This window comes from Ovis canadensis, chromosome 16, assembly GCF_042477335.2.
Source record: "Ovis canadensis isolate MfBH-ARS-UI-01 breed Bighorn chromosome 16, ARS-UI_OviCan_v2, whole genome shotgun sequence".
Lineage (NCBI taxonomy): Eukaryota > Metazoa > Chordata > Mammalia > Artiodactyla > Bovidae > Ovis > Ovis canadensis.
In genome coordinates, this window is record NC_091260.1 from 75,566,531 (window position 1) to 75,592,961 (window position 26,431).

The 26,431-nt window shown below is 41.5% G+C and overlaps 1 protein-coding gene across 1 annotated transcript in view; it reads left to right on the forward strand.

Annotated features, from left to right (window-relative positions):
* The window catches only part of CTNND2 (catenin delta 2), a 1,126,037-nt gene that overhangs the window by 1,059,517 nt on the left and 40,089 nt on the right, over window positions 1-26,431 (forward strand). The window contains exons 18-19 of the mRNA XM_069556073.1: window positions 11,727-11,937; window positions 21,688-21,772. Coding sequence (XP_069412174.1) covers window positions 11,727-11,937; window positions 21,688-21,772 — 296 coding nt within the window. The remainder of the gene's footprint in view (window positions 1-11,726; window positions 11,938-21,687; window positions 21,773-26,431) is intronic.

The following is a 26,431-nucleotide window of genomic DNA, read 5'->3' on the forward strand; positions in this document are numbered from 1 at the left end:
TGTTTGGATTTGCACCTTTCTTCCTTTATGCTTTCAAAATGGGGCAACAAACTGAGATAATAACTTTTTGCTATCAAGCTCAATATTTCATCAAATTGTTTACTTCCTATTAAAACATATTATACCAGCTACTTGCCTCATTTTCAGTATTTCTCAACAGTTACTTTATTTCTAGTTCAAAAAGGTGTTTCAGAAAACTCCCTGTTAATGAACTGCAATTTTTATTTTTAGAATGATTCTTATACAAACTAAACAGGCATATCTTTGCCAACTTCTTGTCGGTATTTCTGCTCATTATCTTACATCTTGACATTTCAACAATGTGAGAATTTCTCAGAGCCTGATTCACTGAAATCCTTTGCATAAGATCTAAAGGTGCAGAAAAATACAATTCCTTTTGTCTTCCAAGCAGAGGGAGCTGGTTATTCATTTGGAGGTGATAACTCTGGAAAGAACTGCATGCTATATTCTGCACACCTGTAAGATTTGCTTTACTCAACGTTCTTTCTCTTTAGAGGGTTGAGTTACGGCCTGAATCATTTTCTCTTAACTGCTTACCAATTCTGGTGTGTGAAATGGATTCTGATTATGTCTTATAAGGCTGTGCTTGTTTTGTTTTGTTTTTAAATCATAGTTACTAGAAAAAAGCGTAAGGACTGTGAGTGTTTCTTCTGGAATTGGTCTTGGCCTCTACCCACAGCAACCACTGGCTCCTCATCTCCAGCTAATCTCTTCTTACTCTGACTTTTCCTTTCTCTCTGTTTGTTTGGATAGATCATTAATCAACCAAAGCAACTAGCAGATGCATAAAAGAAGGCTCACTTTTTAAAAATAAGTACATTTCATTAAATATTTTTTCTATTTAATGGAGCAAAGGAGCAGCTGTAGAAATGAACAGATCCCATTCTGAGAAAGGGGGGGCTGGTGTGATTAGTTAGTATTAGTTAGTATTGCCGAGGGTTAGTATTGCCACTTGAAAAGCAGAGACATTACTTTGCCAACTAAGGTCCGTCTAGTCAAGGCTATGGTTTTTCCAGCGGTCATGTGTGGATGTGAAAGTTGGACTGTGAAGAAAGCTGAGCACAGAAGAACTGATGCTTTTGAACTGTGGTGTTGGAGAAGACTCTTGAGAGTCCCTTGGACTGCAAGGAGATCCAACCAGTCCATCCTAAAGGAGATCAGTCCTGGGTGTTCATTGGAAGGACTGATGCTAAAGCTGAAACTCCAGTACTTTGGCCACCTCATGTGAAGAGTTGACTCATTGGAAAAGACTCTGATGCTGGGAGGGATTGGGGGCAGGAGGAGAAGGGGATGACAGAGGATGAGATGGCTGGATGGCATCACCAACTTGATGGACGTGAGTCTGAGTGAACTCGGGGAGTTGGTGATGGACAGGGAGGCCTGGCGTGCTGCGATTCATGGGGTTGCAAAGAGTTGGACATGACTGAGCGACTGAACTGAGTATTGCCACAACGACTTTCCAGTCTGAGAAAGGAAAGTACTGAGAGAAAGGGATGTTTACTATTAATAACAAATTGTTGCAAGGGATCCAGGCTTAAGAAAAACCAACCTTCCGTGTTTAAAATTTATAAAGCACAAATTTACCATGGTTTGTAAAGTCTCGTTTAATCCATTCATGGTGAACAGACAGCGGTTTTTTCACAAGATAATCAGACCCTGTGTCATACATCGATGTTGCAAACATCAGAGATGAAGTTGACTCCAGAAAATTGTTAAAGATTAGTTAATTGGGACGAAGGCTAGAAGGGCGAGCCTATGTTTCTTTTCCTTTTTGCTTTTTGGATTTGTTTCCCTGCACTGGTTTCTTGTTTTGCTGTTTCCTGGCTCTGAATTTTGATGAGCACATGATGTAGGCGTTCATGGTGGAGTCAGAACAAGGTACTAGTTTTCCTCGTCAGTCCTTCCCGCTGTTGAAATTCTTACCCTAAGACACAGATTTAACCACTGATGTTTGTGGTTGAGCAGTTTCCTCAGTTGTGACCATTAATTTGATGGTTGACCAGTTGTACAGACATAGGTGGATCAAGTAATGTGGATTCATTCACAGAGATTTCTGTCATGATTATCAAAACTAGACCTCAGTTCAGTTCTGTTCAGTTGCTCAGTCGTGTCTGATTCTTTGCAACCCCATGGACCACAGCACACCAGGCCTCCCTGTCCATCACCAACTCCCAGAGTTTACTCAAACTCCCGTCCATTGAGTCGGTGATGCCATCCAGCCATCTCATGACCTATGTGATGATAAATCTTAAGTTAACTTTTGTTTTGTTTGTAGATCTGAGGTCTGTAATCTTGTTTCCTTTATGTAGCAGAAATCTTTCCTTTCCTTTCTCCTCGTCTACTGGGGGCTGTAACCAAGCACTTCTGCCAGTCTCCACCTCCATCACCCGTAACTCAGGGATTATTCCATCTCCATGAGCTCCAAGTGTCCAGTGCTCCTGGCTGTGTTGACTATAGGGCTAGGATACCTGAAGCCATGCGATGCAAGCCAAGCCAGTGTCCTAAGAGGACACTGTAGGCGTCAACCCATATATGAAATCTTGTTTTTATGGACTTGTCATGCCTAATTACGGAGAAGGCGATGGCACCCCACTCCAATACTATTGCCTGGCAAATACCATGGATGGAGGAGCCTGGTAGGCTGCAGTCCATGGGGTCACAAAGAGTCAGACACGACTGAGTGACTTCCCTTTCACTTGACTGAGTGACTTCCCTTTCACTTTTCACTTTCATGCATTGGAGAAGGAAACACTCCAGTGTTCTTGCCTGGAGAATCACAGGGATGGGGGAGCCTGGTTGGCTGCCGTCTGTGGGGTTGCACAGAGTGGACACAACTGAAGTGACTTAGCAGCAGCAGCAGCATGCCTAATTAAGTTGTATTTGCCTTTATACAAGACATCTATGGTATGATTTGATTTTTTTTTCCAGTTATGTTCTAGTAGAAAGGAGGATAGATTCTAGTTCAGTCTATAAAAACTTGTAGTCAAAGAAGGTAAACCAATTAGACATGGGGCGTTTTTTATATTATTTAACTATTATTTTCAGTGATGCAGACAGGACCACTCAACATATATTGTTATACCTAAGGGATTATTATTATTACTATCTTTTCCTGATAGCTTATTGTATATTAAAATTTTTAAGAGATTTTTTTTCCTGAATTTTGAAGAATTAATTAGAATGAGATTCCATTAAAAGAGAATTTCACCTAGTTTTTTATAAGCGTAACCTGTTAAATCAAGCAGAAAAGACCAAGGAGCCAGAAAGAAGAAGGATTTTATAAAAACCCTAGTTCAAAATGGGACATTAACCACAACTAAATTTGTTTCATTTAGTCTAGGTAATTAGTCCTTGTTCTCTTGATCTTGGGTTAGTTTGGAGTCCAAATTCTCAAAGTGGATGAGTTCTGGAACCCTGATTCTATCCCTTGGTGGTCTGAAAGCTGTTCATTTATTGTGAGTCTATCAGCTTTACAGGAGTGTCTATAACAAGAGCCTGTTTTCCATTGTAAGTGTTAATGGTACCCGTTAGAGTTCTTTGATCAGGATCTTTTGATGTTTCTTCTAAGAGACCCAGTTACTGATCTGTGGCTCTGAGAGGGTCTTTAGGAGAGCGTGAGAGAAAATCAGAAACCACTTGCTGATGATAAGGCCAAGTTGCTCTGATTATTTTCTCATCACAACCAACAACATCAAACTCGAGACAAGTCTAGTATTATAAGAAGTTAGTCAGTCCATGGGTTTGGTGAATACCCATCATCTCATATAGCTACAGCATTGTTGTTGCTCACTTGCTAAGTCATGTCTGGCTCTTTGCAACTCCCTGGAGTGCAGCGTGCCAGGCTCCTCTGTCCTTCCCTATCTCCCAGAGTTTGCTCAGTTCCTGTCCATTGAGTTAATGATGCTATCTAACCATCTCATTTTCTGCCACCCCCTTCTCATTTTGCCTTCAGTCTTTCCCAGCATCAGGGTCAGATACAACATTAATGAAATACAAATATAATATCAGTTCAGTTCAATTGCTCAGTTGTATCTGACTCTTTGTGACCCCATGGACTGCAGCACACCAGGCTTCCCTGTCCATCACCAACTCCCAGAGCTTACTCAAACTCATGTCCATCAAGTCAGTGATGCCATCCAACCATCTCATCCTCTGTCGTCCCCTTCTCCTCCCACCTTCAATCTTTCCCAGCATCAGGGTCTTTTCCGATGAGTCAGTTCTTCACATCAGGTGGCCAAAGTATTGGAGTTTCAGCTATATATATGTTTTTTCCTTGTGATGAGAACTCTTGGGAAAGAGGGTCATTTTAATGCATTTCTTTGGCTATTAGAAGACTGAACTTTTACATTCTTCCATGAATTTCTTCTTCATGACTTTTAACTATGTTTATTTGGAGAGTCATTTTTTTATGTTGATTTGTAACACATGATATGAAAGGATAGTAAAAATGTGCTTCATTCCCCGCCCCCCCCCCCCGCAAAAAAAAAAAAAAAAAATGAAGAAGCTAGTCAGTGACTCCCATTAGAGTAAGTATATATTACAGACAGTGAGGGCACTGAAAACTCTCCAGGATCTTTTAACTTGTCCCATGAAGAGTGTTAGGATTCCCACCAGTGGAAAAGGGCCTTTTAAACCTAGAAATAGAATATTTCTTTTAATAACTCATTGGCCACGATCATGCCATTCTTTGACATGAAAGGGAGCATGCCTCTAACCAAACTGAAAGGTTCATAACTGCTGAAGCATCTTTATAAGACATGTCATCCTTGAAAAGATTGAGTTTCTCTTTTTTTCATTTGCCAGGTCTTTTTTTTTTTTTTTAACTGAAGGCTTTATAAATAGGACAGCTCTTACAATAGTAATAAGCCAAATAAAAACTTACAGAATTCCAAAAGTACCTAATTATTTCTAGCATACCTTATCTCATAAGATGATGAAGAAAGCTCTTTGATGTTACCCAGCAGCACTCTGTGAAATGCCAGAGATGGTTTAGATATAAAATACATTTTTTTTAAGTTTTATTAGTTTGACTATGGGGTGCAGATTTGGGGAAGGCAATTTCAAAGGAGCTATCAGGAGACACAAGTTATAAGTTCTGAGTGCCTAAAGACAGGAAATAACTGCAGCTTGGTTCAGAACTTTCCTGTGTAAACAAGTATGCAGACTTTTTCAATAATCCAACTATGCCATCTTGAATGCCTCACCTCTTTGGTCTGAAAAACCACATAAGCCAGATTTAAAATAGAGCTGTTTTACATTTGCTTTCTCCCTTTTCATAATAAACTGTTTATATTAGATGTCTTCAAAGTGGCAGATTTTTAGGAAACATTAAGCTCCAAACAAGAAAAGCTCCTTTCCAAGAAAGGAAGGAGAAAAAGGAGCTAGCTGTGTGCATTGCAGGGCTGTGACCACCCGCAGAGTGTTGTCCTGCTGATCCTTAGTCAGGACTAATAATTTTCCTTTGGCGAAGGAGAGAAAGGCTCTTTTCACATTAAACCTGTAGACTCACAGTCACAGGGAAATCAGCATTCACATCTTCAGCCCCTGAGCAATGTAAATTCAGAGCAGAGTGAAGATTCTGGGAGATGGTGGGTAGCAGGATTCTATACCCCCACACAGACAGCAATTTCACTGGCGGAATCTGTCCAGTGTAACTATTTTGGAACTCTGGAGTCTGATGAAGGCTTGCAACCATCAGAGGAAAGTTTGGATGGTAGATTATGGTTATTTTTGGTCATTGTCAGCTCTTAGCAGAGTAGCAGCTACCCTTTTCTTATCTCCAGCCCTCAGCAGGAAGCTATACATGTGTTCACAGAGCAGCTTGTATGCGGCTGGTGGGAGCTAGGGTGGGCAGCAAAGACTCTGTCCTCCAGATATTGGGGGATCTGTGTTTGGATCACTGTTACTGATCATGGAGTCGCAGACACAGAGGCAGCTGTTGTTCTGCACCCCAATTGTTGAACACCCCTCACTTTCCAGCTGGAGTGGCTTCCAGGGAGTTAAGAGGTTGCTACCCTTCCCTCCCCCTTCATTGCTGTCTTTCTCCCCTTTTGGGAGTCAGTAAGACATTCCAAAGCAAATGCCTATGTGGAGGAAATTAGAAAGTCACCCCATGCATGAATTAGAGCAGCTACAGCAGCACGCAGAGAAAGGGTACCGGTTCAGAAAAGACCTGAGACCTAAGGTTGACACCTCAGCAAACAGACATCCTACAATTAAAAAAACAAAAGCCAGCAAACCTCAGGAAAGGGAAGAATCTGATTTCCAGGGTTGCTTCATTGTTAGGTTGCAATGTCCAATTTTGAACAACAACAAAACCACAGTGGATACAAAGAAGTCGGGAAGTATAGCCCATTCCAAGGAAAAATAAATAAATGAACCAACAGAACCTTCCCTGAGAAAGACCAAATGGCAGAATTGCTAGACAAAGACTTTAAAACTCTGGATAATTATAATAGCTTAGTATTATTGTAAAACCAGTTTGTAACTCCACTTTTTGTTTTTTACATGATTCAAGAAAATAATGCATTTTTAAAAATTATTTGTCTAAAAGCTAGTATTCTTGTACCTGTGGCTTAAAACTCCATGTTTCATTTTCTCTATACTTTATGAAAGTGATGCATTGAGAAAACAACCATCATTTTATATTTTTGGACACATGTAAAGATAAAGATTTGTATCTGAAAGTATAGTTTGTATATGTTTGTATAGTTTTGTAACTGAAAGTGTTGGGGTGGAGCCATAAACAAGCAGAGTTTTTGTACATTATTGAAGTTAAATTGGTATAAATTTAAATTAGACTGTTACAATTTTAGTCCACATGGTAACCACGAAAAAAAGTTACAAAATATACACCAAAGGAAATGAGAAAGGGCTTAAAACATTTCACTGCAAAAAAAAAAGAAAAAGGCACTGAAGAGCATAATTTGGGAAATGAGGGACCAAGAAACCTAGAAGGCATGTAGGAAAAAAATAGAAAAACAACACACGTTAAGTTCCCCCTTCCTTACAATAATTATTTTAAATACAAAAGTGTTAAACTCTTCAATCCAAAGACAGAGATTGGCAGAATGGAAAGCAAAAAAAGCTATGATCCAACTACGTGCTGTCTACAAGAGACTCACTTTAGATCCAAAGACACGTGGACTGAAAGAGAAAGGATATTTTTATACCTCTGCTCATAGTAGCATCATTCACAATAACTGAAATATAGAAGCAAGCCCAGTGTCCACAAGTAGATGAATGGATAAACAGAACATAGTATATGCATACAATGGAATAACATCCAGACTTTTTGAAAAGAAAATTCTGATATATTCTACAATACGAATGACACTGGAAAACATTATGCTGAGGAAAATAAAGACACACGGTACGATTCCACTTATATAAGATACTTCGAATTGTCAACCTAATGGACACGAGTTTGAACAAACTCCAGGAGATAGTGAAGGAAGGCTAGCCTGGCACCATGCAGTCCACAGGGTCACAAGGACATGACTTAGCAACTAAACAACAACAAAAAGAATTGTCAGAATCATAGAGATAGAAAGTAGAATGTTGGTTGTTAGTGGATGGAGGGATGGGAAGTTATTGTTTAAAGGTTAAGTAGAGTTTAAAAGAATTTTAGTTTTGCAAGATGAAGAGCTCTGGAGCTACACGGTGGTGATGTTTGCAAAACAGTATGAATTTACTCAGAATCACTGAACTGTACCTGTAAAAATGGAAAAGATTGTAAATTTTATTATGTGTATTTTACCACCATAAAAAATGGAAGATAAATTCCTAATTTAGAACAACTCAGCAAAAACTCACAGGTCAGGTTTAGCAGTGCTAGAAACAGGGATGTCAAAGAGATACTAAAACCTCATAGACAAAAGGGTCATCATGTTCCTGATCTAGGGCTGTTCTCAGCTAACCTTTTTCTTAAAACATCTTTCCTCTAAGGTTGGGCTTCCGAGGTGGTGCTAGTGGTAAAGAAGCCGCCTGCCAATACAGGTAGATGTAAGAGACACAGGTTTGATCCCTGGGTTGGGAAGATCCCCTGGGGGAGGGCATGGCAACCCACTCCAGTATTCTTGCCTGGAGAATCCCACAGACAGAGGAGCCTGGTGGGCTGCCGTCCATGGAGTTGCACAGAGTTGGACACGACTGAAGCAGCTTAGCACGAGCACACCTTAATGCTGGTATGAGAGATTTTGAGTTACCCTGGTCACAAAGATCAGCTGTAACAGAGGACTGTATCAAGATGGTAACGATAACCCTGTATGCAAGACAGCAAAAGAGACACAAATGTATAGAACAATCTTTTGGACTCGGAGAAGGCGAGGGTGGGATGATCTGAGAGAATAGCATTGAAGCATGTATACTATCATATGTGAAACAGATCGCCAGTCCAGGTTCGACGCATGAGACAGGGTGCTCAGGGCTGGTGCACTGGGATGACAGAGGGAGGGGGGTTCAGGATGGAGAACACATGTACACCCATGGCTGATTCATGTGAATGTATGGCAAAAACCACTACAATATTGTAAAGTAATTAGTCTCCAATTAAAATAAATTTAAAACAAAAAACAAAAACAGAGGACTGTATCAGTGATCCAGAGTGATGGACAGTCAGTTTAGGAACGGATTCAGGAGTACAGGTGGTTACACCATAAAGCCACTCACTACTCAACATTGCCGCCACCCACAAGGAGACCAATGGTAGTGCACAAATCAATACCAGAAATAGACTTAGTCCTGAAATACAGGCAGTTAAAAACAAATAATCAAGAAGTAGGCATAGTCAGCGAGAACAAAGCTCTGTCCACTCATTGTGAAGTTCTCAAGGAGTGCCCTTCTGGGGCAGCACTCTTTGTCAGGTCTCCTAAACAGAAGCCCCCCAAAAGAAATAGAAACTAGTTTTTACTCCTAATTTACACACACAGGGGCCCACACACACCTGTGTGAGGAGGAAGGGAAGCAAAGTTACAAGGCTGCAGTTAGTATCTCACTAATAGAAACAGTAGTTTGTGTGATTTTTTTACATAATTGTAATACGTCCAACAGTCATCTCATATCAGTATTGCAAAAGTCAGAGATAAAGTTATTTTCATGAGAGGCTAACTTCGAAGAACTGACCCAAGGATTCATTTCTGTTGAGGATTTGAGCAAGACCCAGTGACCTTTATGTTGGGGAGAGTAGCAGTTTCTGCCACTTGAACATAATGGGGACCTTGCTTCTCATTCAGAGCTCACGGACTGGGAAACTGTATAAGATGAAACCATACTTCCTGCCTGAAGTAATTTTTTAAATGACAATAACATAAACTAAGGCATTCCCAGGTGGCTCAGTGGTAAAGAATCTGCCTGTCAATGCAGGAGACGCAGGTTCAATCCCTGGGTCGGAAAGATCCCCTGGAGGAGGAAATGGCAGCCCACTCCAATATTCTTGCCTGGAGAATCCCATGGACAGAGCGGTCTGGCGGGCCACAGTTCCTGGGGTCAAAAAGAGTCAGACAGGGCTGAACATGCATACACACTATATAAACTTAAAGAAAAAAAAAAAAGCTCTAGTCAAATCCTCTTCCTCTCCTTGGTTTTGCTTTCAACCTTGGTGATGTCCAAGGTCACAGAACCAGTCTTCCATATTCATTCAGGAGTGGGAATGCCCCTGCATGCACAAGAACCGAGTCTCTTGTCTCCTCTCTCCATCACTTCCACGATAAAGGAAAAGAACCCACCCACCCTCACACTTTTGTAAACTAAGTTTGTTTGACAGTGAATTGTGGGGGTTAATGATAAAGTCACCAGCATGCTGAGCTCAACAGAATTAAACTCGAAGCCAGAGGTGAGTGCAATTTAATGATAAACAGATAAAGCAAGATGCTCAGAGGAGTATCTCGTACCAAGGATCTTCTCCAACCTCTTTTAAGTGCTGTCATTGGAAAATAAATATGCTGCATTTGGGGGTTTTCAGGCAAAGAGTTTCTGTCAGACACGTCTCAGCTGTCGTCAATTGAATGAAGACACTTTCCTATTCCAGTAATTTAGACTTCAGCAATTTTTTTTTTTTATGTTCAAGCTAAAATAAGCCACCTAAACATAGGATAAGAGCTGATACTAAGATTATGAAGTCCTATGTTTTATACTGCTTGGAATTAAGATATCATTGCCTCCTCCCATGGGGTTCCATTTCCTGCCCCCAAGCTCCACGTGCCAGAGACTTAAATAGCAAAAGAAGTCATCCTTTAGAGACCTGTAAGGTGGAAGAATATTCCAATTGGGTTTTAGGAGCCACCTAAATATGTCTGATTAGGGGGTGGGAGGCAAGGCAGGAGTTGAACTTTGGACACATGCCAATTCCACCCAATCTGAAAATTTAAGAAAAGCCAACTTGGCTGCAGCCACTCCTGTCCTTAGTTCCAAAAGTAAATCAATAGGACAGGATTGGAACCTGCAGATGAGATGAATTAATTGTCTTCAGGGTTATTGGTAATACCTAAATGACTTTGTAAACTAAAAGTACTCCATAAAGATGTCCTTCTAAGTACCTCTGTCGTTGGAAGGAGCATGATTGATAATGATAAAGTGAATTAAGGAAACATAGTTGTATGTTATCTTATTTTTTTCACTGGAAGTAAAACATATCAAATTAGTAAATGTTATATGGTAGAACCATTGAGTTAAACCCCATCAGAGAGTTCATCCACTTGCCCTAGTTCAAAGGACACCTCATTTTATATATCATTTGTAAAGTTTCCCTCTCCTGCTTTGAATGTTTCTCTTTTCTTTATAGGGACCAAAATGCAGAGTTCATATATGTTAGGTAAAAGACGACCAGGTACACCAAAAGAATGTCTAGCAGGCTTTAATGGCGAAGCGCTCCCGGGCGGGGTTCCGGGATCCGAACAGGGCAGGTCGAGGAAGTCCGCGCGTGGGCGCCGTGTTAGAAGTTTGTTTACATATGCACCCTGCGAGGGATGGCACGGTTTAGTGGATGGGGGTTTGGATAGGTTGCCAGTTTGCAGCGTCGAGGGCTGATAGGTCTTTCTATGCGGCTGGGGCGGGGCGGCTTTAGCGGTGAAGTGTGCTGTCATTGGTCCCCGGGATCTGGGAGGATCCTTCCTTTGGGGACCTTCTCGCTGGTGGGAGGGAGAGAAGGGGCGGCCCATTATGGCCCCCGGGGTCCGACTTTACAATATATACATACATTTGGGGGCTTTGACTCTTATTTGTTAAATAATACAGTTGCCAACATAGCTCCCATCAGGGAATTTTTGAGGTTGTATCAGAGTTCCCATATGTTTTCCTGATTTCTTTGAATAGCAAGCAGGAACCCACTGATAACTAATCTCTACTGAGTCCTGAGTCCAGGGTCATCACTGTGTGTTCAATGCTTCCTGTACATTTACTTATTTACTCTTGGCAACAACCTAGTAAGGGTAGGTATACTGTCATTCTTACTTCATGATTTGAAAAGCTGAGGCTCAGAGGCCTGAAATAACTTGTCCAGAGAGTCAGTCTTACATCTATCCAGTACCACAAGCCACGCATTCACCACGTTTTGTCTGTGTGTGTGCCCACAGTACCTATGTAGGGAAGCATCAGTGACAAGAACAGGCAACGTTGTGTTAACGTGGCCTCTTCTCTTTTTCACCCTAGTCCCCACCTCCTCTGTTCTGACCGCATGTGAACTCTCCCCTTCATCTTCTTTTCCGAAGGCAAATACGCCATGCGAGACCTGGTCCACCGGCTTCCAGGTGGGAACAACAGCAACAATGCGGCGAGCAAGGCCATGTCGGACGACACGGTGACGGCCGTGTGCTGCACCCTTCACGAGGTGATCACCAAGAACATGGAGAACGCCAAGGCCTTACGGGACGCTGGGGGCATCGAGAAGTTGGTCGGCATCTCCAAAAGCAAAGGAGACAAGTAAGTCAGGCAGTGACCTCCTAATGCATACAACTGGTGTTGGTAGGTACAAATGGCACCATGGGAAAGTATCTGCTTGCCAGTGCAGGAGACACAGGAGACAGGGGTTTGATCCCTAGGTCAGGAAGATCCTCTGGAGAAGAAAAAGACAACCTGCTCCAGTATTGTTGCCTGGGATATCCCAGGGACAGAGGAGCCTGGCAGGCTACAGCCCGTGGGGTCACAAAGAGCTGGACATGACTGAGCATGTACGCATACAAGCACAGACACAGTTCCAAGTGTGCCCAACGACCCTTGGTTTTGGGTAACACTGCTGAATGTCACTAGGAAGCTTTAGTGCCTGATCATCAAGAGATGGGAGACAGCAGATGGTTTCCAGTCTCCCCACTCCACAAGGAAAGCTGGTCTTACTAGTAATTTTGATTTGACAAATAACTCATGACTTGGTGACTCCTGGGATGTTGATAAGGTAGGCTTGACAATCCAGTATCCAATCTAGTGACCTGCATGTGGGCTTTCCTTATAGCTCAGTTGATAAAGAATCTGCCTGCAATGCAGGAGACCTTGGTTCGATTCCTGGGTCAGGAAGATCCGCTGGAGAAGGGATAGCTACCCACTCCAGTATTCTTGGACTTCCCTTGTGGCTCAGCTGGTAAAGAATCTGACTGCAAAGCGGGAGACCTGGGTTCAGTCCCTGGTTTGGGAATAACCCCTGAAGAAGGGAAAGGCTACCTACTCTAGTATTCAGGCCTGGAGAATTCTATGGTCTGTATAGTTCATGGGGTCGCAAAGAGTCAGACAGGACTGAGCGACTTTCACTTTTCATATGCAAGAAACGACCAGATTCATGAAGGTATTTTGTGGTGGTTGTTCCAGTGTGGCTCCAGATCCAAGTGTTGATGATGGATCCACATCCTTTGTTCTGTGCCTCTTCAGTTCTGTGTAGCAAGGCATGCAGAGAGGATGGGAGAGAAAACAGTGACAGAGTCAGAAAAAATTTAGTGCTTAACTATCACCTTCCCCTACCAACTGGGTGTTTGGGACAAATTATGTCATTTAACAAGTCATCATGCTCATACTTTCCAATCTAAAGACAGCAGGAGGGACTGTCAGAAAAGACTTCCTGGAAGAAGTAATAATCACGTCTTAAATACTGAGTAGGATTTTCCCAGGGATAGAAGAAGTGAGGAAGGAGGGCTTTTATGCCAGTGGATTAAAGAGAGAGAGGGTTTATGTCAAAGGAATGCCACCACCACAAATAGTAAGTTTGAATTAAGAACCAGTGGTATTTTTACTGTATGTAACTTAAACATATCTTCACCAGCCACAGGATTGGCATATCCATGAGCTGTCAATTTTATAAAAACATTCACTAACCTTAATTAAATTTAGACTTCTGGAAGTCTCTCAATGTAATCAAATAAGATTAACAGGGTAAACCTTTTGTTATCAAGGGTCTACTTCTTGACTTCATTCCCTTTACATCTAAACGCCAATAAGTTTTCTTTTGTTATTAAAGTCTTTAAAGGATGCACTTCAAGGCTTTTGGATATTCTCTCATTTCATTTAATTCGAGATACTCTCATTGTGCAATAAAAAAGAGGTTTCAGGGGTTCTGTTTAAGTGCCCTGAGACCTCCAGATAGGTTCAATCAGCAGTTCAGTATTAGGATTTGAACTTTTCCATATCAAATATAGAGAAACCCCACTGGGCTTGTGGAATAATTGCACAGTACAGATGGTTGACTTGAATTCTACCCTATAATGTTGTACCTGCAGTAAAATGCTCTTCTTGGCAGGAACCACGTGGTCCTCTTGTTTATTTATTTTTTAGGACTTGGCGGAGGGGAGGTCTTTCCCTGAGGCCTTCTGTGGGCTGAGCCTGCAGGGCTTATCCTGGGGCCGCCAGCAAGGTCAGGGAAAGTGCCACAGGCTTTGGTTTTGTCTGTTTTTGGCTGTGCTGGGTCTTCGTCGCCGCACTGGGGCTTGCTTCTGGTTGCAGTAGGCATGGCTGCTCCCTACTTGCGGAGCCTGGGCTTCTCATTGCGGTGGCTTCTCTTGTGGACTCCAGGGCTCGTGAACTTCAGTAGTTGAAGCCCCCAGGCTCTGACTCACAGGCTCAGAATCTGTGGTACACAGGCTTAGTTGTTCCAGGGTATGCGGGATCTTCCCAAATCAGGGATCAAGCCCGTGTCTCGTGCAGTGGGAGGTGGATTCTTTCCCACTGAGCCGCCAGGGCAGCCTCGGTTTTCTTTCTTATATGGCTGCGGTGGCTGGTATTGTTCAGGCACTCAGTCGTGTCTGGTTCTTTGTGACCCCATGGACTGCAGCACTCCAGGCTTTCCTGTCCTTCACTTAGCTTCACATCGCTTTAGTGGACCTTGGAAATCTCTAACTGAAGTGCGTACCTGTTTTGGGCATTAGAAACTTAATATCTTGATGCTTTTCTTAAACGCACATGCATATGCAATAAAACCATAGTCCACTCTGATATAATTGTCTATGTTCATGAGACATTCAGAGAAAAAAGTATTGTCCCTGAGTCATAAACCTGTAGAGTTTTGGGAGGTTGTTATATGAATTCCATCCACCTGTGTGAGCATCCCTATTGGGCCTTAAATAGAAAAAAAAAATGCTTTTATCAGTCCTATGGTCAAAGAAAATTATTTGATAGAACTAATTAAAAACTCACTTGAAGATACTATCCATGAAGTCATATATATTGACATTGCCAATCCAGAAAATAATCCTGTTAGGATTGTTAGATTGTGGCTAACAGGAGGTTCCTTTTACTACAAGTAATCTCAAATATATGCTTTAAATTGACTGAAAATTTGGAATAGATACTCATTTCATATCATTGTTTCTTGACCTTTCCCTCAGTGTTTAGCAGTCTGGATTTATGAATTTCATAAGCGTTGAATCCACTTGAGTCAAGCGTTTCCCATTTAGAATTCTCCTGCTTAGTCTCATCCATTCTGTTATGTGGTTTGCCTCTTTCAGATAGTGAGTAATTTGGGGGTCAAAGCAGGGTTTTTATAACTGGCCATATCCTCATCTCCCACCTGCACTTCCGTTGATTTTTGCTTCTCACTGCTCTTAAAATGCATCCAGAAGAATTACGTTGGGTCTTAGCACTAAACTCACCATTTGTCACTCGATTCTATCATGACAGTATATCTGAGATTCCCATGGCCTTCTAGAAGTGTTTTAATGAAATAAAAATACTATATTGAAAATAAATTTTTTGGAATTGAAGATGATTTAATAATTGGAAAAAGGAGGAATATCAGTTTGCTCTAATTAACTCATAAAATGCTTGCAGACTTGCCCTCCTCCCAAAACTACTCAAACTTTTGTGATCACATGAGAAAACAAGATGAACAAACATGTATAGCTATGATTTTCCCTTTTATGTATTTATAGGTTTTATTTCTAAATACACACAGGCTTAAATATGCTATGATTTTGATGAGTCAGACTGCAAGTGCCAATCAAGATGTGTTTGAACTGTGTAACTCATCACATCTTGCCAATACACTGGAACAATTATTCTGGAATCCTGCAGCTGGAATGACTGTGCTGAAAACCCATAATGAAATCGCACCAACTGAGATTCTCAGCCACTCCTAATTTGACAAGTCTAGCGAAGATGAAACATTGTGTAATTGTTAATGAATCTGATAGGAATCTTATACTTACCGTTTTTGAAGTCTTGATAACTTATATTATTCTTTTCACATCATTTTAAACACACAGCATGGACATTCTGTCACATCCAGCCATTTCAAAAGTACACTTGTGTTTTTTCAGATTTTAACAGTCGTGTGGGAAATAGGGTTGAATGTGTCACTGTATTTTGTCATAAGACAGAAAAGCCATTAACAGTCTCAACTGTTACTTGTCAGTAAGGAACTGTGTTTGTGGCTGAGGTTATAATCACTTGTCACATTAGAAGCACTCAATTGTTCAAGTCCTTCAATCAACAGTTATAGGTTTTCAAGTAGCCATTGCATCAGACTGGTCTAGTGGATGAATCAAAATTAAAGTCTAAAAAGAAAGCAGTATTTCTTTGACCTTCATCAGTTTTTATAACACTGTAGTATACCAGCATGTTAACTGAGAGGTTAAAAGCTGCGACTCATTCCACATTCTTGGTCTGTATTTTGAAACTAAGCAAGAAGTAGAAAAAAATTACGGCATCAGAGGACTTTGTGCATACTAAAATTTTCAACTGTATTATCACCACCTGAATATTATGTTCCTCTAGAGTTGCTTGACTTCTGTCATAGATACATATCTAGCTAGCAGCGATAAAATCCAGCAAAACATAGCATTTAATCTTTGCTCAGCATTGATTATAGAAGAATAGTATGTGAGGATCATCAGAATTGCAGAGCTTGTCCCCAAGGAGCCTACACCAACTCCCCAGCACCAGGAAGACCAGCCCCCCGCTAGGAGAGCTGCGGGGCTGTAGGAAACAGGGGTCTGCTCTTAAGGGCCTCACACACACTCTCATTCCAAGGCTGAGCACTGAAGCAGCAGTTTGAAAAGAGCCTGGATCAGAGCACTTCCTGACCTTTCAGAGCGTCTCAGAGAGGCAGGAGGCAGCTGAGACTCCTTCTGGGGATGGAGATGCTCGCAGCAGCCGCTTGGGGAAGCTAGTTCTGCCTTGCAGACACTGGTGCCAGCAAGTGCCATTTTGGAGTCCTCCTTCTAGTTCATCAGCACCAGGGGCTTGCCCACCAGCCAGCCAGCCTCACTCCTGGTTCTCCCTAGGTTGAGAAGCTAGCTGTGCCCGGACCAGTAGCGTCCATGCAGGGCCTGGCAGCTAACCAGACCACAGCCCAGTCCACCTACCAGTGCATCCATAGTAGTTGCCACGCCCCTCCCCCCCCCCCCACACACACACACAAAAGAAGGGCTCACATGACCCACGTGGAGGCGCCCCCTAGAGCATACAACTGTGGTGACCGCAGGAGAGTATGCTCCTGGGCCTCACAGGATATCTACATAAGGCCGCTCCTGCAAGATCAGAAAGTGTAACTTCAGACCCGCTTAATACATAGAAATAAAAACAGAGAGTAAAGCAAAACGAAGTGACAGAGGAATATATTCCAAATAAAAGAACAAGATAAAACCTCAGAAGAAGAGCTGAGGGAAGTAGAAACAATCTACCCAATAACGAGTTGAAGGTCATAATCACAAAGATGCTCAGGGTAATGAACACAGTAACAGGTTTAACAGAGAGTTAGAAAATATAAAGAAGAATCAAACAGAACTGAAGGGTACAACTGTTGTTGTTCAGTTGCTCAGTTCTTTCTGGCTCTTTGTGACTCCATGGACTGCAGCACACCAGGCTTCCCCGTCCTTGACTGTCTCCCAGACTGATGTCCATTGAGTTGATGATGCCATCCAACCATCTCATCCTCTGTCGTCCCCTTCTCCTCCCACCTTCAGTCTTTCCCAGCATCAGGGTCTTTTCCAGTGAGCTGGCTCTTTGCATCAGGTGGCCAAAGTACTGGAGCTTCAGCTTCAACATCAGTCCTTCCAGTGAATATTCAGGACTGATTTCCTTTAAGATTGATGCGTTGGATCTCCTTGAAGTTCAAGGGACTCTCAAGAGTCTTCTCCAACACCACAGTTGAAAAGCATTAATTGTTCAGCTCTCAGCCTTCTTTATGGTCCAGCTCTCACATCTGTACATGACTCCTGGAAAAACTATAGCTTTGATTATACTTGTATAACTTTGAGTATTTTTGTATAACTGAATTTTTTAAAAAATACACTAGAAAGAATGGGTAGTATATTAGATGATACAGAAGAACAGGATGGCAAACTGGAAGACAGTAGTGGAAATCAACCAAGCTAAACAAATAAAATGAGTATAGTTTAAGATACCTTTAGGACAGCATCAAGTATACTAATACTGGCATTGTAGGGGTCCAGAAGGAAAAAAGAAAGAAAGGGGCAGAAAATTTATTTAAAGGAATAATATTAATAGCTGAAAACTTCTCCAACCTGTGAAAGAAAACAGACATCCAGGTCCAAGAAGTACAGTGAGTCCCAAACAAGATGAACCCAAAGAAGTCCTCACCAAGACACATTAAGCTGGCAAAAACTATAGATAAAGACAGAGTTTTAAAAGCAACAAGAGAAAAGCAATTAAGTATGCACAGGGGAACTCTAATGAGCCTCTCAGCTTATGTTGCAGACCAGAGGAGAGGGGCGAAAATAAGCAAAGGGAACCTAATTCAACTTAAAAGCTTTTGCACAGCAAAGGAAACCATCAACAAAGTGAAAAGACAGCCTACTGAATGGAAAAAAAAATCACAAATGATATAACCAACAAGGGGTTAATATCTAAGATATATATAATATTATATATATATATATATATATCATACAACTCAACAAACAACCCAATTAAAATTAGGCAGAAGACAAAAGACATTTTTCTCCCCAAAGAAGACTCACAGATGACCAACAGGCACATGAAAAGATGCTCAACGTCACTGGTCATCAGGGAAATGCAAATTAAAACCATAAGGAGATATCACCTCACAGCTATCAGAATGGCTATTAAAAAGGACAGAAATAACAAGTGTTGGCAAAGATGTGAAGAAAAGGGGCCTCTTGTACACTGTTGGTGGGGATATGAATTGGTACAGCCACTATAGAAAACAGTATGGAGGGTCCTCAAAAAATTAAACATTGAACCACCATATGGTCCAGCAATTCCAGTTCTGTATAGTTTTCTAAAGAAAAAAAAAAACACGAATTGGAAAAAGCATATGAACTTCAGTGTTCATTGCAGCATTATTTATTACAATTTCCTTCTCCAGGGGATCTTCCCAACCCAGGGCTCGAACCTGGGTCTCCCACATTGCAGGCAGACACCTTACCATCTGAGCCACCAGGGAAGCATATTTATTACTATATATATATAGATTGCATATATACATATCAATATATATGTATATATACATGTAGTAAATATATTATTTACCACAATATGTGTGTATGTGTATATATATATATATATATATACACACACACACAAAAGAATATTACTTGGCTGTAAAAAAGAATAAAATATTGTCATTTTCAACAGTATAGATGGACCTAGAGGGCATTATGCTAGGTGAAATAAGTTAGAGAAATACAAATACTATATGATTTCCCTTGTATGTGAAATCTGAAAAACAAAACAGAAGAACAAGCATACCCAAACAGGAAGAGACCCACAGATACAGAGAACAAACAAGTAGCTGCCAAGGAGAGAGGGATGGGGCGATGAGTGAAATGCGTGAGGGAGATTAAAAGATACAAAATTTCAGTGGTAAAATAAATGAACGGTAAGGATGAAATACACAGCAGGGGGAATACAGTCAATAATAGTGTAATAACTTTGTGTAGTGCCAGATGGTAAATAGAATTACCAGAGTGGTTATTTTGCAATGCATATAGCTATCAGACCACCAGGAACTAACAGAGTGTTGTAGGTCAATTATAATTCAATTGTTTAAAAAAGAATACAGTGTACCTGTATCTATATCCATGAAAAGATCTAGAATTCTCTGTCAAAAGAGTTCAATATATTTAGAGCATGATACTAGTGTCCATGTGAAATCATTTAGTAACTGTCCCTAAAGAAAAAATGTATTTTGCTTAAATATAGCTCATCTCATGGAGAAAAAATTTTGAAATTTACAAGAGTACTATATTTTTTCTTTTAAAAGTACACAATACTAAGAGGTTTTCAAACACAGCCAAAGTTGAATTCCAAGTCAGCAATAACAAGTAAGAGTGACTATTCCAGTTTCCAGTAAGTAAATGGATGAAGAAACCTTAAACATAGTTTCCACATTGCACACTTGAAGACCCAGGAAAATAGCAGACATTTAATTGATCACATAGTAAGTTCCCATCCTTTCATTGCAAAATACAGGTCCTTGCTTCCCAGGTGGCACTACATAAGAGGCAAGGGTTCGATCACTGGGTCAGGAAGATCCCCTGGAAGAGGGCACGGCAACCCAATCCAGTATTCTTGCCTGGAGAAGGCTGACAGGCTATAGTCCATAGGGTCACAAAGAGCTGGACACGACTGAATTGACTTAGCACACACACATCCATTTACTCTGGCTCTCAAGTCCAACCTCTGGCTCTCAAATCCAACCTCAACTTGATCCCATCTCACCATCTGCTCACTTTCCATTGTAAAGACTATTTTATGTTAAAAGCAGTTTTGATCTCAATTCACATGTTCTGTTTGGGGAATCTGTGGGCCACTGCACCATGGGTCAGTTTCAGGGATGGCCTTCACATTGGTGTCCTCATGTGTGATTACGACCTGTCCAACTCCAGGAGTCCCCGCATAAACCAAGGGTCAGCAGCTATGATCCAAATCCCACCGTCCACCCTTTCTTGTAAGTAACACTTGACTGGAACACAGCCACTTCCCCTCGTTTATGTATTAGTTATGACTCCTCTCGTCCTGCAATGGCAGAGTTGAGTAGCCACAACTGAGACCATGTGGCCCACAAATCAAAGGATATTTGATAGCTGACTCTTTATAGCAAAAGTGTGCCAGCCCTTGAGATCAGGCATAATGCCATGTCAGCCACTCAGATCGTGAGGCTGGTTGTGGTTCAGCCCATTGGAGCAAAGAATCCACAGGTAGTTAGCAGGGCCCTCACCACTCATCCAACTGATTTCCAAGAATCGGATCGAATTGAATCAACACAGATGTCTCGACCTAGAGTCTGATCTGAGATGCAGGTTGGCACCGAACCATTATTTAGCAATAGACTCATAAGGATTTCAAAGCCATGACTCAAAAAAAAAAAAAAAAAGGTAAGAACCGCTAGTCCAGAGGTTTACATGACCTTAGTTTCTCACTCTGGTCTGGAGGACAGAACGTGAATTGTATGAAGGGCTTTGTTTATAGATTCTTTTATCCGTGATTATTCCTCCACACAAACGCGAGAGAGCCTGTGTGCCAGTGAGTGCACAGGGCATCTCCGTGCCAATCACCTGTGCTTGGCTTCCTTAGCAAATGGAAAGCAGTTCCCTGTACCCCTCAGGCAGTAGAGCAAACGCTATATAAGCTCTTACGCTTCAGCTGAGAAAATGAGTATCTTTTTTTTTCTCCTTACTCCTTGCTTGCGCTCACTCATGTCCAACTCTTTGCGACCCTTTCTACTGCCTGTCAGGCTCCTCTGTCCATGGGATTTCCCAGGCAAGAGTACTGGAGTGGGTTATCATTTCCTCCCTCAAGGGATCTTCCTAACCCAGGGATCGAACCCAAGTCTCCTGTGTCTCCTTTTTGTATGCATTGTATGTGATTCTTTACCCACTGAGCCATCTGCACAGGTTAGACAACACAGCTATTAAAACCCCTTAATCTTGCCTTTCCTGGTCAGGATGCTTTCTGTTCCATTTCCTAGTCCAGCGCTGAACCTGCATTCTGACTCAGTACACTGCTCTTGGGTTTGCATTGTGAAAATTCTTTGCCAAATTACAATACCATCCTCCCCCAACCCCAACCCTGCCCCCTGCCATGGGTGTTGGGGGGAGAATGAGGTTGGACACTGGTGACCTGCATCCTTTGCACTGTCCAAATGGAGAAAGAAAAGGGTCAGAAGAGCCACGATGCTTTTATTCTCTTTATTCTTGCTGTTTCCTGCCAAGTCATTTAAAGCCCAGCTGTCCCGCTCACCACTTGTGTGTCCTGTCTTTTCTTTATCAGACACTCTCCGAAGGTGGTCAAGGCGGCATCTCAGGTCCTCAACAGCATGTGGCAGTACCGAGATCTGAGGAGTCTCTACAAAAAGGTAAGATTTGCTTTACCTTCTTGGCTCGTGAGCTGCACACAGACCCTGAGCCTGAAGACAATATTTGGTCATAACGAGATGTGTCACAGATACAAAGGAACCTTGTCTGAGAGTTTGAGTAATTGAAACTCAAGTGAAACAAGAGAATCAGTGAAGAAGCAAAAAAAAAAAAAAAAGGGTCGCTAAGTGTCCCCTGAATATATCCTAAGATCCATGAACTTTCTGGATTGGACAGACCTATAACCGTAGAGTCTTACCTTCAAGAAAAATAAGTTTGTGTCTGAGCGTCTATATTGTATAAGAGACTAAAAAGCAATGAACTGAGGGGTTTTGCACACACTCTCACACAGAAGCATCAACAAGAAAATAACTGAAGTCACTGTGGAGAGGAGACAGGAAAAAAAAAGGTAAAAGACAGTTCAGGAGACCGAGAAGTCTTGCAGCCTAGGAATACTGAGTGGATACCTGAGTTCCGCATCCAGGACACTGGCCGGTTCACACGCAAGGTGAAGGGCTGATAATCCTAATGGCAGTCGTAGGTCATAGGAAGAGGCTGGGTGTTTGCCCAGAAGACTCCCCAGAGGCAGGCAGAAATTTATATCCTACGTTTCAAAGGGGACTTCCTCCCCAAAATAGTTTAGAAACATAACTTTAAGCAAAAAGGTCACATCTAGAAATTTTGATTATACAATTGTTTCCCACATTTTCGTAAACAAAGGACGCACAACTTTTCTCTTTTGGTTAGGAGCAAAGAGTTCTTTTAACAGTGTCCCCCAGAAGTTACTGTTTTGTTGTTACCAGACAGCATATGTGAGCTGTTTCAATGATCAGAGCTGTCAGGATAGATTTGAGTTAACAAATGGAGCAGAGAACATCACTGAGAGATAGGCACGGAGAACAGCGTAGACACTGGTCTCCATAGGGATTCAGAAAGCGTGAACAGGGCCTCATCATCAACTTCCCAGAGCACCTCCTTGCCTCCCCCGGCAGCCTGCATGGAGGAGGGGGAAGCCAAGACTCACTGCCACATTGGTCCCCAGCATCCCAGTCTTGGGATGGGAGGTGGGGCCACAGCAAGAGGTCAAGTTGGATAAGAGAGGGTGAGATCCATCTTGCCAGAGGGAAAATTGGTCTTTTTCTAAGCCTGTGGGAGAAAGTTAAATATTTAATGACTGACTCCACTAAGTTGAGAGTATATTTCTAGATTTCTCCAAGGTCTTCCTATTTCCTGTAAGCTCCTTGCTTTGTACTTCAGTTTAAAGTTTAGCCCATATATTTCAGAAATTTCTTTCAAGATTTTTCTGTTCCTTAAGAGGAAGTATTTTTAGGCTGAAATATTACAGAAGTGTTCTGGATTAATTATATCCTTTCCTAAATATCTTGCTATTTGTCTAAAGTGTTTTAGTTCCATTCTGCCTGTTTTGTTTGAAATGCACATCCCTTGGTTCCTTCTGGGACTCTTTCAGAAGCCAAATGAATTTCCTCCAGGGACAGGATCCTTCAGCTAAACAGGCAGCCAGACACGAAGAACACACTATAAATTAGAAAAGAGCTGGTCGTTCTGAATCAGTAGCTTGGGAAGTTCAATGAAATATTACTGCCTCAAATAAACTCCACTTTCCCTGAATTCCAGCCTTTTCTTTGTTGGAATATACCTTCTCATACTTCTGTGCATTGAAGGGAAACGGCTTTTAGAGACTCCACAAGTTATTTGTTGAATCGTAGTATGAGTTCTCCATTTTAGTTTTTTCTGTGTTGGTAGTAGGGTTCAGAAAGTATAATTGTCTTTCATTTGCCATGAGGAAAAAAAAAGAGTATGTTGTCAGAAATTTAATGGAGCTAAAACTCAAGAGCTAAAGAGCGCTTAAAATGTGTCTTAATGTGAGGAGATTCAAGAAAGACAGGCTGGAGAAACTGAAGGTGAGGTTTTCAGTTGATCCATGATTTTAAAATATTGAAAAAGAGCTGTTGTTCGTAATGATTTCCAAATTGTGCAGTTGCAAAATGAAATGAGGATTTTGTGCTCAGTATAAGTGCTACAATGGCAAAGCTCAAAACTCACAAAAGCTTTTCTTTTTGAAAGGTCCTGTGGTGAGAAAATCCAAATTCATTCGTCCTTATGAATTGTTTTTAATCAGTGAGGCAAGAGATTTCTATTTTGTTCTTCACTGACAGTTGAGAGATCATTTTCTAAATGCCTGATCCATATCTATAATTACTCGTGTTTCTAATCTGTTTATTAAATACCTGTTATAGGCTTAGGAAAGGAAGAGTTCCAAGGAAAATGTGGCATGTAGAGCAGCTATTGTGGATGCAAGTGAAATATGGAACAGTGATTGGCAGCTGCATTCGGCTCATATTCATGTATTATGGATTTACTGGATAAATTAAGAGCAAGAAAATTACAGAGAAAAATCTTGAAGAATCTATAGAGTTTGCATGAATTAGGAGATAAGAGGAAAAGAGCATTATGGACAAGAGGAAAAAACACGAGTAGATAGATGTAAATTGAAATAACAATGGCATGTCTATGGAACGGAATTAAAGATCCACCTGTCATTGGCTTATTTCCTCCTTAGGACCCAAGCACAGAGGCCAGAACCACATTTCCTTAGCTCAGCTACTTTATTTGACTTAGAGATCCATTTAATAAATCAGAATATTCTTTGGTCTGGTTTGGGTCCAGACACATTGTGAGCCAAAACGGATTTGCATCATCCAAACCTTCAACTTCAGTGAGGCCTGGACTTCTGATTTTTCTCCCCTAAAGGAAAAGAAACAGAAGAATGTTATCACACAAAGGCTAAACAATGCATCACCTTAAAAAAAATCCTGAAGATTAGATAACCACAAAGAGAAGTTTCAAATATCTTTATCATCTGTATTTTTGCAGAGGATGTTTTCTTAATGGAAAGAAGGTGAGCCTTGGAGCAGTCTTGATAGAGGGCTGAAAAAAAAGCAGATGATCAAAAGCTCTTGACGTTTTGAACACTGGTACTTAAAAAAAAAAAGTTGAGGTCATGACTGACAGCGTGATTATGTTTGATGATAGTAGAGTTTGTTGGGATAACTGGTTTTGAAGGAAAGGAGATACATTTGGGGGTGGGGGTAGATGGGAACATAGAATTATAAAATTGCAGAAAGCATTTCTTATAAACCCTTACATAATACCTTAATCATATACACATCTCAAAAAAATATATAGTTATATTGTTTGGGATATAGCCTAAGTTACTCTTAACAGGGAGACTCAGAAATTCAGAAATGCAAGCTAAACAAGTATCCCTTTCTGTTTCATGGGCCTGCACCTGGTTAGGCAGGTGGTCCAGAGTCAGCGGTGACCCTGGGACCTGTCTTGTTATAGTGCCTTGTACTAGGGTAACATCATTGCCTGTGTGTACCAAGCTCCCTAACTGAGCTCTTCCCCTCTCATTGCAGGCCGTAGGAAAAGTGAGGGCAAGTGATATTCTCTGAAGCATGTGATACAAAAGGGACCAACCTTCTGCTCCCTTGCCACCACCAAGAACTGAATCATGTGGCCACAGCCACAAACCCGGCTAGGAGGGAGAGTAGGAAAAGTGAGCCACCAGGAACCCTGCTAAAGTTTGGTGGCAGGAGGAGGGAGTTATTTTACTAAAAGAAGGAAGGTGTCGTATCAGCTCCAGGAGTCATTTCCTTTTGTTCAAATGTCGGGTTAGCCAAAAAGTTTATTCTCATTTTTCTGTAACGTCATGTAGAAAAACCCGAACAACCTTTCTGGCTAACCAAGTATCTTGACTATCCATTGCAAATCACTAAGGGGGCATATTATTCCATTTTGGGGTGGCTATGATTTTTCAGAACTCTTATATGAAGTAAAAATCTCTATGTGTATTATCTGTCTTCCAACGCTATACTAAAAAATCTACTTTCTCTTCTCTAGGATAGCCTTCCTGTTTTTGAAGCCAGTCATCATGTCTCTACAAGGTCATTCCTTTGCATTTGTAGGGATCAGTTCAGTTGCTCAGTCGTGTCTGACTCTTTGCGATCCCATGAATCACAGCACGCCAGGCCTCCCTGTCCATCACCAACTCCCGGAGTTCACTCAAACTCACGTCCATCAAGTCGGTGATGCCATCCAGCCATCTTATCCTCTGTCGTCCCCTTCTCCTCCTGCCCCCAATACCTCCGAGCATCAGGGTCTTTTCCAATGAGTCAACTCTTCTCATGAGGTGGCCAAAGTATTGGAATTTCAGCTTCAGTATCAGTCCTTCCAATGAACACCCAGGACTGATCTCCTTTAGGATGGACTGGTTAGATCTCCTTGCAGTCCAAGGGACTCTCAAGAGTCCTCTCCAATACCACAGTTCAAAAGCATCAATTCTGTGCTCAGCTTTCTTCACAGTCCAACTCTCACATCCATACATGACCATTGGAAAAACCATAGCCTTGACTAGACAGACCTTTGTTGGCAAAGTAATGTCTCTGCTTTTGAATATGCTATCTAGGTTGGTCATAACTTTTCTTCCAAGGAGTAAGTGTCTTTTAATTTCATGGCTGGAGTCACCATCTGCAGTGATTTTGGAGCCCCCCAAAATAAAGTCTGACACTGTTTGCACTGTTTCCCCATCTATTTCCCATGAAGTTATGGGACCAGATGCCATGATCTTCGTTTTCTGA